This window comes from Sus scrofa, chromosome 12 (assembly GCF_054392235.1).
Source record: "Sus scrofa isolate SSC_HxYL_T2T_F1_AM1 chromosome 12, Sscrofa_HxYL_maternal_Yorkshire_Landrace_v2.0, whole genome shotgun sequence".
Classification (NCBI taxonomy): domain Eukaryota; kingdom Metazoa; phylum Chordata; class Mammalia; order Artiodactyla; family Suidae; genus Sus; species Sus scrofa.
Genome location: NC_139394.1, coordinates 19,872,265 through 19,886,653, shown reverse-complemented (window position 1 = coordinate 19,886,653; position 14,389 = coordinate 19,872,265). Strand labels below are relative to the sequence as shown.

General features: G+C 55.1%; 1 protein-coding gene and 1 non-coding gene across 2 annotated transcripts; one reads left to right on the top strand and one right to left on the bottom strand.

The window, feature by feature from the left end:
* Nucleotides 1–1,238: 1,238 nt before the first annotated feature.
* On the bottom strand, nucleotides 1,239–1,429 carry LOC146398095 (U2 spliceosomal RNA). The gene has a single exon (XR_014822097.1). It is a non-coding gene; the product is annotated as a U2 spliceosomal RNA (small nuclear RNA).
* A 9,931-nt stretch (nucleotides 1,430–11,360) lies between these two features.
* ARL4D (ADP ribosylation factor like GTPase 4D) lies at nucleotides 11,361–13,298 on the top strand. The gene is made up of 2 exons (XM_003131378.5): nucleotides 11,361–11,454; nucleotides 12,015–13,298. Exon 2 carries the CDS (start codon nucleotides 12,110–12,112, stop codon nucleotides 12,710–12,712), a length of 603 nt encoding a protein of 200 aa, XP_003131426.1. The 5' UTR covers nucleotides 11,361–11,454; nucleotides 12,015–12,109; the 3' UTR covers nucleotides 12,713–13,298.
* Nucleotides 13,299–14,389: the final 1,091 nt, after the last annotated feature.

Here is a 14,389-nt window from a genome sequence, read left to right as displayed (position 1 = left end):
TCGTTAACCACTGTGCCACGACGGGAACTCCTGTTGTTTTGCTTTTTGTTTTCTGCCATGCTGGCAGCACGTGCAAGTACCCAGGCCAAGGAGGGAACCTGCACCAGATCCTTAGCCCACGGAGCCAGCGAACTCCTGGGGGTTTTTTGGTTTTAAACGATCCTGTGCTTTCTAATCTAGACGGGCCTCAGGGTGCACCCATGTAAACTGATGGTTTAATGGCTGTAACATCCTTTGTTGACTACTGCAATCATTTAGTTTCTCCTTTGTGGCAGGCCCAACTCAGACTTGATCTCTGAAACTTGCTTTCCGCCACAGTGTAAGGGAACAAATGCATATTCCTCAGCAAATCATCCCGCGGCTGCAAAGGTCTTGTCCAGTGGTTAAAACGCTGCTTTCCCGGTTGGGCAGGAGACACAGCCCAGTAATTAAAACCACCAGCCCACCCCACCCCACCCCCCGGGGGGGGGGTAGGCGGGGAGGGGGAGGGAGTTCCGGTCGTGGTGCCGAGAACATGAATCCCACGAGGAACCAGAAGGTTGCAGGTTCTATCCCTGGCCTTGCGCAGTGGGTCAAGCATCCGGTGGTAAAGGCCGGCAGCTGTGGCTCCAAACCCAGCCCTAGTCTGGGAACCTCCACACTCCGCGAACGCGGCCCTGAAGAACAAAACAAAACACCCGCCCAAACAGCCACCAACTGCCGCGGAACCAACATAAACACACTGAAAGCACCTTAAACGAAGAAAGACTTTAGGCGTAAAGTAAAACTCAAAGCCGGAGTTCCCGTCGTGGCGCAGTGGTTAACGAATCGGTTGCGGGTTCAAGCCCTGGCCTTGCTCCGTGGGTTAAGGATCCGGCGTGGCGTTGCCGAGAACTGTGGTGGAGGTTGCAGACGTGGCTCGGATTCCGCGTTGCTGTGGCTCTGGCGTAGGCGGGCAGCTGCAGCCCCGGTTCGACCCCCAGCCTGGGAACCTCCACATGCCGCGGGAGCGGCCAAGCAAATGGCACCAAGACCCGAAGAAAAAAAGGAAAAAAAAAACAAACTCAAACCCACCTACAGCAGCCAGCTAGAGAACACGGCTGTAAAACTCAGCCTCCAAACTTCCCACAGAAAAAAGCTTCACGACAGAAAGACGACGTAATGGACAACATGATAGAACAAAACTTCCCTTCTAAACGCTCTTCTAACCGCCAAGGTAACGCCCCTTCTACTTTTCAAACCCTGTCGTGTTCCCCCGCAGGGGGTGCACCGTTCCCGGAAGTACTGCAATACCAGGTCGATGCGTGGAGTGGACGGAGCAAGCTCCTATTCCAACTCCCAGCTCCAAAAATCCATTTAATATATTGTCCTCGGATAGAGGACGTATCAGATATTAAACTGATAAGAACAGATACTACACTTGATCTTAGCCAAAAGGCCGAGAAGCGATGCCCGCCCCCACCCCCAGCGCCCGCACCGCCCGGCCCGCAGCCACACTCAACTCACGGTGACCCCCACCACCCCGCGCTCCCGCTCGCCCCTCCTTCGCCTCCCTCGCACCACTGCGGCGGGCGCTACGCCGGCCTCTCCCGCGGATGTTTTCCTCCCTACATCGTCAAAGACGACTCCTCCACCGCTCGCGGCCTCGCCGGCCTCGGGCTGGGGCGACCTTTGCCGTTTGCATGTCCCGCCCGGTCCCAGCCGAGCAGGCGTGGCCAAGGCGGGCTCGCTGGGCCCTGGGGACCGCCTCCCGGCGCCCGGCGCGCAGGCCAGGCCGCAGAGGATGCCCTTCGTCTTTGGCACCCCAAGCCGACAGGAGAGACGCGGTGGGCGGCCGGAGGGGCCGGGGGAAGGAGCTGCTGGCGGAGATTTTCCTGAAGCCAAAGTGTGCCAATGGCCTCCGACTGCGGAGGGACGAGCTTCGTGCCGTCGTCGCAGGAGGGCCTGGTTCTGAGTCCCGGCCTTGGCAGGTCTGGAGCGGGGCTTCCCGCGGCGCCGGCGCCGGCGCCGTCAGCCCCCAGCCAGGCGGCGGGCGTGCGGGTGGGGAGGGCCCGGCTGGGCCGACGCCAGGAGCCTCCCCAGCTCCAGCGCCTGCGTCTGCCGGCCGCCTCCACGGACCGGGCCGTCGGAGAGCGCCCTCTGCCCGAGACGTCGATCCCTACACCCCCTCCGCCCCCGGCCGCTTGTGGCCACAGCTCCTCGCCGCAGGCCTCCCGCTGGGCTCTTGCGCACCCCGCCCCGCGTCCGCCTGCCGCCCTCCTCCTTCGTGTTCCCTCCCAGCCGGTGCTTCTTTTCCAGTCCACCCTTCCCCACCCGCCGCCGAGACCGGAGGGGACCCTCCTCAGCCCTTGTCGCCCCGTCATCCCAGCGCTAGCCCGGGGGCCGGCCTGGAAGGGGGTGCACGGTAGACGCTCGTTGAGCGAGTGAAAGAGGCGCAGAACAGACGGAATCGGACGAGCCGTTAGGAGGGTACGGGCCGGTCCAGGGCTGAAGGGAGGGAAGAGGTGGCCAGGCGGCGGCAGGACACCCGAGAGGCGAGGGGACTGTCAGGGCCGCTCTGGGCGTCGAGGCCAGTCCGGGAGGATCAGCTCTGAGCTGCGGTGGGGGCTCACACCACAGCTGTGGCAACACCAGATCCACAGCACACTGTGCCGGGTGGGCTACTGAGCCTGCAAGCCGGTGCTCCTGAGACCCCACCCGTCCCCCCGGGCCTCCGTGGGAACTCTAGGTACCATTTGCTTTCTATGGCCTCGCCGTCGTCGTCGGCACATGGAATTTCCTAGGCTAGGGGCCAAATCAGAGCTACGGCTGCCGGCCCTCGCCACAGCCACGGGGACGCTGAGCCACGTCTGTGACCTCCACCGCAGCTCATCGCAACGCCGGATCCCCGGCCCCCTGAGCGAGGCCAGGCACTGATTGCACCGGGATCCTGGTGGATACCAGTTGGATTGGTTTCTGCTGGACCCCAGCAATGGGAACTCTTAGGAGGGCCCTTTGAATACACTACCTCTTCGCTAGAGTCTAAGGTAGAGGGGGTGCCTCGTGGGCTTACTGGGCTTTTTGGTGCTCCCTGCAATGTGTGGGCCAAGGCAAGTGCCTCGCTCCCTTCCCTCCACTCTAATCCCCACTGCGTTAGTATTAGCCCCGTTCTGCTCACCGGAGCTGTCACAGGCACAGGCCACCTGGAGCACTGGGCATGTGGGAGCGCTGGGTCCTAATTGGGATGTGTTGTGAGGGTAGAGTACACGTGGGGTTTAAAAGACAGCCTTCAAGGAGTTCCCGCTGTGGCTCCAAGGGGTCAGGGCCTCTTGGGAGCGCTGGCACGCAGGTTCCCTCCTCAGGCTAAGGATCCCGTTGTTGCTGCTGCTGCTGTGGCTTCCATAGTGACTGTGATTGGGATCTGGGCCTCAGCCTGGGAACTTCATATGCGACGGGTCAACCAACCAAAAAAAAAAGAAAAAAAAAGGACAAGAATTTAGTATCCAAAGCTGTAAAGTATCTCAGTAATTTGGACACTGATTACATAGATTCAAGCGATAGTTTAGATATACTGAGTTTAATAAAACATGAAACTTAATTTCGCTTGTTTTCACTATTTTCTTATGTGGCTAGGAATACTTAAAGTTACGTGTAAGTGGAGTTCCTGTGGCTCTGTGGAGTAAGGATCCTTTGCTGTGTTTCAGGCAGCGTGGTTTGGATCCCTGACTTGCACAGTGGGGTTCAAGTTGCAGTGTTACCACAGATTTGGCTGGGATTTGATCCCTTGCCCGGGAACCTCCACATGGCGTGGGTGAGGGGGAAAGGAAGAAGAAAGTACCCGCGTGCGTCACCTGTTTCTAGTGGAAAGCACTCTGCCAGACTGAAGTTCAGAGAGGCCAAGCAGCTTGCCTAGGATCATACAGCCAATGTGAAGCCAAGTCAGGGCTTGCGTCCAAGCATCCAGCTAACCATGTGGGACCTCAGTCTTTTTAAACTGGGGTTGATTTTATTATTTTTTTTAATAGTTATAATGGGAGTTCTTGTTATGGCCAGCAATAGTGAACCTGACTAGTATCCACGAGGACTTGGGTTCCGTCCTTGGCCTGCCTTGGCTCACTGGGTTGAGGATCCAGCGTTTCGGTGAGCTGTGGTTGTAGGTGGGAGATGCTGCTCAGATCCATGGTTGCTGTGGCTGTGGTGTAGGCTGGCAGCTATGGCTCTGAGTTGACCCCTGGCCTGGGAACCTCCCTATGCTGAGGGTGCCCTCCTAAAGTAAAAAATAAAATAAAATAGGGAGAATGACAATGCCTGTCTGATTAGGCTGCCTGTGAAGCTACACATGGAAGGGCAGGCGCATGGGGCTGTCTGAATAAGGGCCCTCTAGGGAAAGTCACTTCTTGTCTGTAAGAGAGAGAGAATTCCACTTCAGTGCTGTGCACTGTCTCCACTTACCCACCCTGAGCATTCCTGTTTCACATCCCGCTTTACCTATTTATGTTTCTGCCACCTGCTACGTTGCTATTGACACCCATGAGTGTCACGTGGCATGTGTATAGACATTGAGGTGGGCACACAGACACACAGATGTATAGCTGTCATCACAGATACACCGAAATTAGTGCTGGACTGCTCTTCCCCTCGATGGCAGGGGTTGTATTTGCTGCTGTCTCCTCCGCGCCTGTACTCGTTGACTGAATGGACAGAAGAGGGTGAACTGAGACAATATATCCTAGGCTCAGCCTGCTCCTGACCAGACTCTTCAGCCTCCCATCCCTGGACCTCTGTTCAGATCTGTGAGCGTCAGACCATCTTCTGCTCACTCCTTTGGTTTCCCTGAGAAGGCGGTGGCTACGGTCCAAACACCCAACCATCTGTCCATTTCTCGCCGACTCCCTCCTTGTCCTGCCTGGTGTTCTGGCCTCTTGGGCAGGTGTCTTCGTCCCCATCCTGGGCTGAGTGTGCCCTGAGGGCAGGAACAGCTGCTGGTCCACTCCTGCCCAGGAGTGTCACATCGGTTCCAGGTGATGCAGGATAAAACAAGGAAAGTAAGAGCAACCCAAACCCCAGAAGATGTACTCACCTTTCTAACATACAAAGAGCGCCTCAAAGTTATACTAAAAGGCTAACTATTCCATAGGGGGGAACGTGGGTGAAGACCAGGCACTGAATCATTTCCTAGTTCGTAGAGAAGAAAAAGTGGTTTTGGGATTTCCTCTTGTGGCTCGGCAGGGTAAGAACCCAACTAGTCTCCATGAGGATGAGGGTTGGATCCCTGGCTTCACTCAGTGGGTTCAGGATCTGGCGTTGCCATGAGCCACTGTGTAGGCTGCAGAAGCAGCTGTGATCTGGCGTTGCCCTGGCTGTGCTGTAGATCGGTGGCTACAGCTCCGATTTGATCCCTAGCCTAGGCACATCCACATGCGGCGCGGGGTGGGGGAGGCATAAAAGTAAAAATAAAATAAAGTCAACTAAAATAAACTGAGTCAAACATAGACGGTCGCTGGAGATCGGCCCTGCTGCGAAACTCCCTGGAGCCCGGCAGCTTGGATACCTGGGCAGCTGGCACCTTCCCTTCAGCTGGTGGGCCTGGTCTCCCCCAGGCCTCACCTCCCTGCCTCTCTCTAGTGTGATCAGTTCTCCCCCCTCGTGGCTCTCGCTCCCAGCCATTACCACCCTCCTGGGGCTCCACTTGCTGTTTCTTTCTGGTCACCCCCAGTCCCCTCCTGCAGCCAAGGTCTCCCAAAGTGCCAGGCACCTATGCAGGTGGAGGCTGGACGTCTGTCCCTGTGGGGGTCTGTCTCCTAAGACGCTGCACCATGGCTGCAACCCCCTCTTCATAACCTCCTCCACCTGCAGCCTACTCCCGCCTTAGCCTTGCCTGCATCCCCCCGGAAGGTGAGGGCCTTGAGATAGTTATGGGATGAAGAAGCAGGTGGTCTTAGGTGTGGGGAAAACTGAGGTAGGGAAAAGGCGAGGTATCTGAGTTCCATGCTTCCTCATGGGATGTTCTGTTCAAAAATGGGGCTGTGGGAGTTCTCCCGTGGCACAGCAGCTTGGGTATCCAGTGTTGTCACTGCAGTGACTCAGATTCGATCCCTCACTGCAGTGACTCAGATTCGATCCCTTGCCTGGGAAGTTCCGAATGTCAGACAGGTGTGGCCTCCCCCCAAAATGGAGCTGCTAAGCATGATCTGAGAGTGGAGTTTTCTTCTGTCTGATGTCTAAATGTTGTTCCTAAGACACCTGCATAAACCCAGGTTTTGTTTGGTTGGTTGGTTGGTTGGTTGGTTGTTGGGTCTTTTTAGGGCTGAACCTGTGGCACATGGAAGTTCCCAGGCTAGGGGTGGAATTGGAGCCTCAGCTGCTGGCCAACACCACAGCCACAGCAACGCCAGATCCTTAACCCACTGGGCGAGGCCCGGGATTGAACCCAAGTCCTCATGCAAACCGGTCGGGTTTGTTACTGCTGAGCCACGATGGGAACCTCACAGGCCCAGTGTTAGGGCTGGTGGTCCCAACCAGTCTTCGCCATCTTGACCTGGACAGCAGCCAACTCCAAGTTTCTGGAAAACAATTAAGCCTCTGTTATTAGAAGGGAGACATAAGTCCGAGGGGTTATCTAGAGGGGTGGTTAAAGAGCCCCCAAATAATTAAGGCAAATTTCCCTTGGGATGCCGCAGGTTAAATATGGCATTGTCACTGCTGTGGCTGGGGTCACAGCTGAGGCATGGGTCCCACTCCTGGCCTGAGAACTTGTATATCCTGGGGGCACCGCCAAAAGAAATGAGGGGGAGCTGGGTCAGTGAAGGCTGCTTACCAGCGGGGGTGGGGTGGGGCGTTACGCTCATCTAAATGTGAGCTCACCTCCACACACACCAAAGAAACCAACAAACCTGAAAGAGTGTAGATTTTGGGAGTTCCCGTCGTGGCGCAGTGGTTAACGAATCCGACTAGGAACCATGAGGTCGCGGGTTCGATCCCTGCCCTTGCTCAGTGGGTTAACGATCCGGCGTTGCCGTGAGTTGTGGTGTAGGTTGCAGACGCGGCTCGGATCCTGCGTTGCTGTGGCTCTGGCGTAGGCCGGTGGCTACAGCTCCGATTCAACCCCTAGCCTGGGAACCTCCATATGCCGAGGGAGCGGCCCAAGATATAGCAACAACAACAACAACAACAAAAGACAAAAAGACAACAGACAAAAAAAAAAAAAAAAAAAGAGTGTAGATTTTCCATTCCCACCTTCAAACTGTCAGAAAGGAAGCCTCCAGGAGGCCAAGCGACCTGCACACCTTGACACCCTCCCGGCTCCACGTTCCTTCAGGAATCAGGCGCCCACAGACACCTCCACCAGGGGGCAGCATCTCCTGCCCAGCCCTTGGCTGGGCCCTGGGACTTGGTTTTGTTTTGGATGCGCTGCCTCTGAACCCGCCTCTGGTAGGGGAAGAGGAGGCGCCTAAGGGTTCCTTCCACACGTTTTCTCTGGTTGCGCTCCTTCTAAGAAGTAGGTTGTGTCTCCCGCATTTCATTCTGGGGGAAACACAGCTAGGATTTGAAATCCGGGTCTTGGTGATTCCCAGGCTGAAGCTGCTCCCGGGCAGCCACTTGCCCGGCCCATCCCCACTCCTGCAGGCGCCTCTCCTCCTTCATTTGTGCCCTCAGACAGGTGCTCGGTTAGGCTGCTGAGGAGACAAGGATGTCCTCGGCTGCTTGCCGGGTGCGTTCCATCCATCCTGTAGCCTCCCCTCCTCTGGAGCATGGCTGTCCTGGGGAAAGGGGCCTGGAACCATCTCAGCCCACCCATCACACGCTGAGGAAACGGAGGCTCCCGGGGTGGGGTGGGGTGGAGGTGGGGATGGGGACGGAGCGGCTTTTCCACACAGGGCTACTAGCAAGGGAGAGGACTTAGGATGACTCTCAACCTAGGGCCTCAGACCGAAGGGAGGGAGTCAACAGGATGGAGCTGGTAGGTCCCAGCTATTCTTGCCTTGTGTCTCACCTGAGTCCTTACCTCGCCCGAGGCATATGGATGTTCCCAGGCTAGGGGTCGAATCAGAGCCACAGCTGCAAGCCTACGCCACAGCCACAGCAAAACAGGATCCAGACTGCATCTGTGACCTACACCACAGCTCATGGCAACTCTAGATCCTTAACCCACTGAGTGAGGCCAGGGATTGAACCTATGGATAGTAGTCGGATTTGTTAACGCTGTGCCACGATGAGAACTCCTTACCCGTGATCATTTAAACCCTGACTCTATAATGTCAGTGATTAGAGAGGTCTTCATGAGCAATCCCCCACCCCCACCCCCAAACCCGGGCTCATCTAAAGTGGCCTCCTCCTCAGTCACTCTCCAGCCCATCTCCCTGCTTTACTTTCCTCGATGGAATGTATCCCCATCTGAAATTTACCTCTTTATTTTTTTTTCCTTTTTTAAATTGATTTTTTAATCAGTCTTCAAAATTAACCTCTTTGGTCATTGCCCGTGCCTCCCCACTTCCCAGTGCAATGTACACTCCATGAGGGCAGGTTCTTATCCCTCTCACTCAGGGCTGTGTGCTCAGAACCCAGAATCCTTCAACCTAGCAGGCACTCCGCATATGAATGGTCACTGTATGAATGCTTGAATGTTCTGTGCAGCGAATTCTCCAATGCGCTAGGCCCTGAGCTGTGATCTTGTGGAGAGACAGGGCGGCAGAGGTGAGGCTGCCAGGAAAGGAAATTATCATTAATGGAGGAAGTCTCCCTGGGGCCCAGCCTGGGGTGTGGAGGTGGGGATTGGAGTTCCCACTTAAAGGAGACTGGACTGGGGGAGGCCCCCAGCCTGGTGCTGCTACCCTGACACACTGGGCCCCTTCCTTTATGCCTACCTTCCCCCACCTCCTCCTTCCCATTTGTTCATCAGCATCTTTCCTGGCAAACACAAAAGGTGAAGGGTGGGGTGCGACTGCCAGTTTCATCTCCTTCATCAGATAATCAAGCGACAGTTTCCCTCTTGTGTGTGAGGCCCAGAAGATACAGAAGAAATGTTAAAGACGTTTCGAAGACTGTGGAAGAAACACAAAAAATTCTTAAGTTTTCAGTTTCCATGTGCTTTTGGAAAACAGAGTTTCCTCTGTTTCTTTCGTTTTTTTGTCTTTTTAGGGCTGCACCCATGGCATATGGAGGTTCCAGGCTAGGGGTTGAATCAGAGCTGTAGCTGCTGACCTATGCCACAGCCACAGCAACGCAGGATCCGAGCTGTGTCTGTGACCTACACTACAGCTCAGGCCAACGAGGATCCTTAACCCACTGAGCAAGGCCAGGGATTGAACCTGTGTCCTCATGGATGCTTGTTAGATTTGTTTCTGCTGCACCACGATGGGAGCTCTTGTTTCTCTGTGTTTTTATAGCCGCACCTACAGCATATAGAAGTTCCTGGGCTAGGGGTCAAATCTGAGCTGCAGCTGCCAGCCTACACCACAGCCATGGCAACACCCGATCCCAGGCACATCTGTGACCCACATGGCAGCTGGCGGTAACACTGGATCCTTAACCCCCTGAGTGAGACCAGGGATCAAGCCTGCATCCTCACGGACACCGTGTGCGGTTCTTAACCCTTTGAGCCAGAATGGGAGCAACTGTGGCTCCAGTTAGATCCCTGGCCCAGGAACTTCTGCGTGCTGTGGGCACAGCCAGAAAAAAAAAGTTAATGCTGAATTACATAATGAATTCAAGAGTCCAGCTTCCTTGTAAAAATGGAAATATTAGAGTTACCATTTCATTCTCCTTAGATCCCTCTCCCCACTTTCAGTTTTCCCTTCCTCCCTGCAGGTAACCACTGTTACCCTCTGGTTACACTGCCCCTTTGTGACACGTCCTCCTCTTCAGTGCTGACTAGATTGTGTCAGGCTGTAATGACTGGAGAGATGCCAGCCAGTCCTGTCCCTCTCCCAACCAATCCTAGACAGGACTAATTAACTTCTGGAAAACTTTCCAGAAGCTTCTACTTGACACTTTCCTTTCTCTGAAGTCTTACAAGTGTTTATTTCACGATTTACAAAGTCCCAATGTTCCTGTCAGTGACCAGTCTTATCTTATTAGAATATAAGCCCTCTGGAGCTCCTGCTGTGTCACCACGGGATCAGAGGCATCTTGGGAGCTCCTCTGGGATGCGGGTTCCATTCCTGGCCTAGCACAGTGAAGTAGGAATTCAGTGTTGCTGCCACGGCAGCTTAAGTGGAGACTGTGGCTTCAATCCCTGGCCAGGGAGGCCAAAATTGACCCCAAAAAAGGGAATATAAGCCCTCTGAAGCCAGGCCCTGTGGTGGTCTGCACATCCTTTGGTTCATGGAGAGCACACAGTATGAATGAGGTCAGTAAACAGCCTGTGAGGTGAAGAATTCTGTCTTTATCGATTTGAACAAGGGGAGTTCCCATCGTGGTGTAGCAGAGATAAATCTGACTAGGAACCATGAGGTTGTGGGTTCGATCCCTGGCCTTGCTCAGCAGGTCAAGGATCTGGCATTGCAGTGAGCTGTGGTGTAGGTCACAGATATGGCTCGGATCTGGCGTTGCTGTGGCTGTGGTGTAGGCCAGTGGCTACCGCTCCCATTAGACCCTAGCCTGGGAACCTCCATATGCTACAGGTCTGGCCCTAAAAGGTCAAAAAGACAAACAAACAAACAAACAAAAACAAAACAAACAAGGGAGGCCCTCAAGAGGGAGTCTGCTGCTGGCTGGCACCCTGACCAGCAATTAGAGGATTTCTGCTGAGAATCTCCCTGGTGAGAGAAGTTGGATGGGTAAGTCGTGAGGGGCCCAGGCACTGGATTCAGACAGATCCTTGTTTAGTCACTTAGTAGCTAAAGTGGACAAGTCTTTGAGCCCTTCAGAGCTTTCTTCACCTAGATAACTCAGACATCTGTCCCTACCTCATGGGCTGTCATGAGGATCAATGGGGTAATGGTTTTTGACTGTTTTATGGGGTTCTAGGTTCACACAGGTTGGAATAGTGAATTAGGAAAGATAAAAGGGGAAGATCTGTCAGCACCTCTAGAGTAGACGTGGGGTGGATATCTCAGCCTGTGGGGGGGGGGGGGGGAGAAGAGAAAAATGCAGCGCTATTGAGTATTGCCCACATCACCTCTTCTCTCTAGTTAAACGAAACGCTGCCACGTGTGTTCCTTCTGCCCCTTTCATCTTCCGTCCCGGATTAATTCCGACTTTAATTCCAAATATTAGAATATGATAGAAGAGATCAAATAAACCGGTCACCAATTAGGCAGACATCCATCACAGTGTGGCCTGGGTTGCAGTCCTCGGATCTCCACGCCCCGCCCCGCCTCGCTGCCGCAGGGACGCTGATTGGCCCGCAACATTTGACGTCACGCGCAGGTTTTAAGGCTGAGTCCCCGGCACCTTTCCGCAGTGCCCGCGAGCAGGAGGCCGGAGTGGGTTCTCGCCACGCTGGCCTGGAGGGGAGCTGGGAGAGAGCCGCTGACAGAGGGCCACTGACAGGAGGTAAAGGAGCTGTTCGGGCTTTTCGGACCGAGCCGAGGCGGGCCCGGTGCTGGCCTGTGGGAGCTGGAGCTGGAAGGAGGGCAGTGGAATGTCGCAGGGTAGTGGGGAGGGGGTCTTGGTGTAAGGAGGGGCGTGCCAACCGCCTGGGGATGTGGAGGGCGGGTGATAATGGGCCTCAACTCTCCGGTGTCAACGCCCTCCTCCTGATTCTTAATTCGGGGCTGCTGCCCGCCACCGCACGTTCCTCCAGGATTCTCGCCTGGGAACCTGGGGTCACAAACTGTCCGCCTGATCCATGTCTCTTACCTCAACTTCAGTGTCCCAGGACCTGGGGTTTTCTCTAGGTCCCATCGCCCCGTCAGGACCTCCGGGGAGGCGGGCGGCGGGGGCGGGGGGGGGGGGAAGAGCCTCTGTTATAACTGAAGTTACCAAAAAAAAAAAAAAAAAAAAAAAAAAGGAATTAAAAAAATAGGCAGCTGATTTAAGAAATGATTAAGAAGTTGCAAATTTCATGTTTCTTATTCAAAGTCTCTTTTCTCCCATGACCTTTCCCTGTTCAGATAACCCAGCTGTGGTCCCCAGAGCCTGCAATTTCAAGGCTTCCTCCCTGCCTCTACTGTGAGCCCTGAGACCTGCACCTTAGCCAGAGTTCATCATGGGGAACCACTTGACTGAGATGGCGCCCACCGCCTCCTTCTTGCCCCACTTCCAGGCCCTGCACGTTGTGGTCATTGGGCTGGACTCGGCTGGAAAGACCTCCCTTCTTTACCGCCTCAAGTTCAAGGAGTTTGTCCAGAGTGTCCCCACTAAAGGCTTCAACACAGAGAAGATCCGGGTGCCCCTGGGGGGGTCCCGTGGCATCACTTTCCAAGTGTGGGACGTTGGGGGGCAGGAGAAGCTTCGACCGCTGTGGCGTTCCTACACACGCCGGACAGATGGGCTGGTGTTTGTGGTGGATGCCGCTGAGGCCGAGCGGCTGGAGGAGGCCAAGGTGGAGCTACACAGGATCAGCCGGGCTTCGGACAACCAGGGTGTGCCTGTGCTGGTGCTGGCCAACAAGCAGGATCAGCCTGGGGCACTGAGCGCAGCCGAGGTGGAGAAGAGGCTGGCAGTTCGAGAGCTGGCTGCTGCCACACTCACCCACGTGCAGGGCTGCAGTGCCGTGGACGGGCTGGGCCTGCAGCCAGGCCTGGAGCGCCTGTATGAGATGATCCTCAAGAGAAAGAAGACTGCCCGGGCAGGCAAGAAGAGACGGTGACTCGAGACTGCCCCGACCTCACCAGCAGGGGTCTGCACGCTTGGACAGCCAGGCAGAGCCTGTGGCCCCTCACTCAGCCCCAGGGTGCAAGACCTGTCCACCTCAGAGCAGGACCAAGGAGCACACTGGGGTTCCTGCTTGGGGGCAGCTCCCTGGGAGGGCTCTCACATCTCTCCCTCACCCTCACTTCTGGAGAAGTGGAGGCTGCAGGACTGTGGAGGCTTAAATGTAAACTGACTCTACCTCGATCCTGTTTCCTGTTTTTCTTCTCTACCTTTTTGGTTAGATGTATTTGGGAGCAAAGGAAAGTGGCTTGGAGGTTGCATTTGGAATGGATGAGAACTAGCTTCCTCTACATGCACCCCCCCCCCCGCCCCTGCCAAGTGGGGTTCTCCCCAGGTTGCTTTTCTAGGGGTGCCAGTTACAATAGTCTATATTTTTGTGTTTGTATGAAAGTGCCAAGAACCCCTCCCCACCTTTGTAGATTCACAACCATTTTTATAAGCCATGTGTTTCCTCTGTATTATTAACTATTTTTTAGCATTTGCCTATAAGTTATTAAAGACTGATGATGCTGTAGCTCTAACTTGGTCTGGCATTTTCCTCTCCTTACTTAGCCCTGGGGATAGTCCATGATTTCTATGTGGACAGCAGGGGTGGGGAGGGAGGACTTATCTTGAAGCTGAATTTGGATTTGGATCTACTTTGAAAAGTTAGATTGTGTATTCACCTGATACCAGTTGGTCCTTACAGTTCCAAGTTTTGCTGTTGTGAGCTGCTCCTAGGTCCTTGACCTTGAGGACAGCACTTAGGTCTCTTATAGGGAAGTGCCCATCCTTAGGACTCAGGTGGTTAGTCTGCTTTCTTCCCCTCCAGCCCCAACACACACCATGGGGGATGTGGCGAGAATGGAAAGTAATTTCCACCTGGCCTTAAGCCATCTCCGTGTGTTCAGTCTTGCTGACTTCAGCTCACTGGTGGCAATGGCAGTGACTGGTGCTGGGGAGGCCTGGGCTGGATTGAACCAGCCTGGCACTGGCGACTAAGCCATGAGTTGTCCAGCTCTGGGAATGGTAGCTGTTTGAGCTTGGTGGGAGTGAAGACTGCTGGATATCCACGGAGGCCACCAATGTTAGTGGTGATAGGAAGAGAATAAAATGCTAATGTCGTGAGGGCCTGAGTGCCCCAGACGTTCAGGGCCCCCCCCTCCCCACCAGCACCAGGGCCAACTGTGCCCGAGGATAATTAGATCCTCCTAATCTAAGTGGGAGTCGTGAGGAAAAACCAAAGCACAACTGTTTCCAGCCCCCGGGTCCCATCCCCACCCTTTGTGCAAACACGGGATCCCCAGAGCACGTTCTGGAGAATGAGATAAAAGGAGCTGGGGAGAGAGAGGAGGTGCTGGCAACCCTATCCTTGGGGAGCCCTAAGGGACACATCGCTTCCTGGCCAGCTGGCAGAAGCTCAGTTTTGCTGAGTCTGGGCCAGTTCAGATTTGCTAACACCTGCACCCCTCCGCCCCGAGCCCTCAAGGTGGCTGGCAGGTCGGGGATGGGTGTGCATCCATCCGGAAGGGTGCCCAAGTCTGCGTCAGTGCCGGGGCCTGCTCAACAGAGCTGCTGGGCTGGTTTTGCTGGGGACGCGTGCTACCTGGCCCCCCTCTCCACACACAAGTGA

Excerpts from the sequence above, each read along its gene's own strand:
- ARL4D (XM_003131378.5), top strand. The coding sequence starts at position 12,110 with ATGGGGAACCACTTGACTGAGATGGCGCCCACCGCCTCCTTCTTGCCC.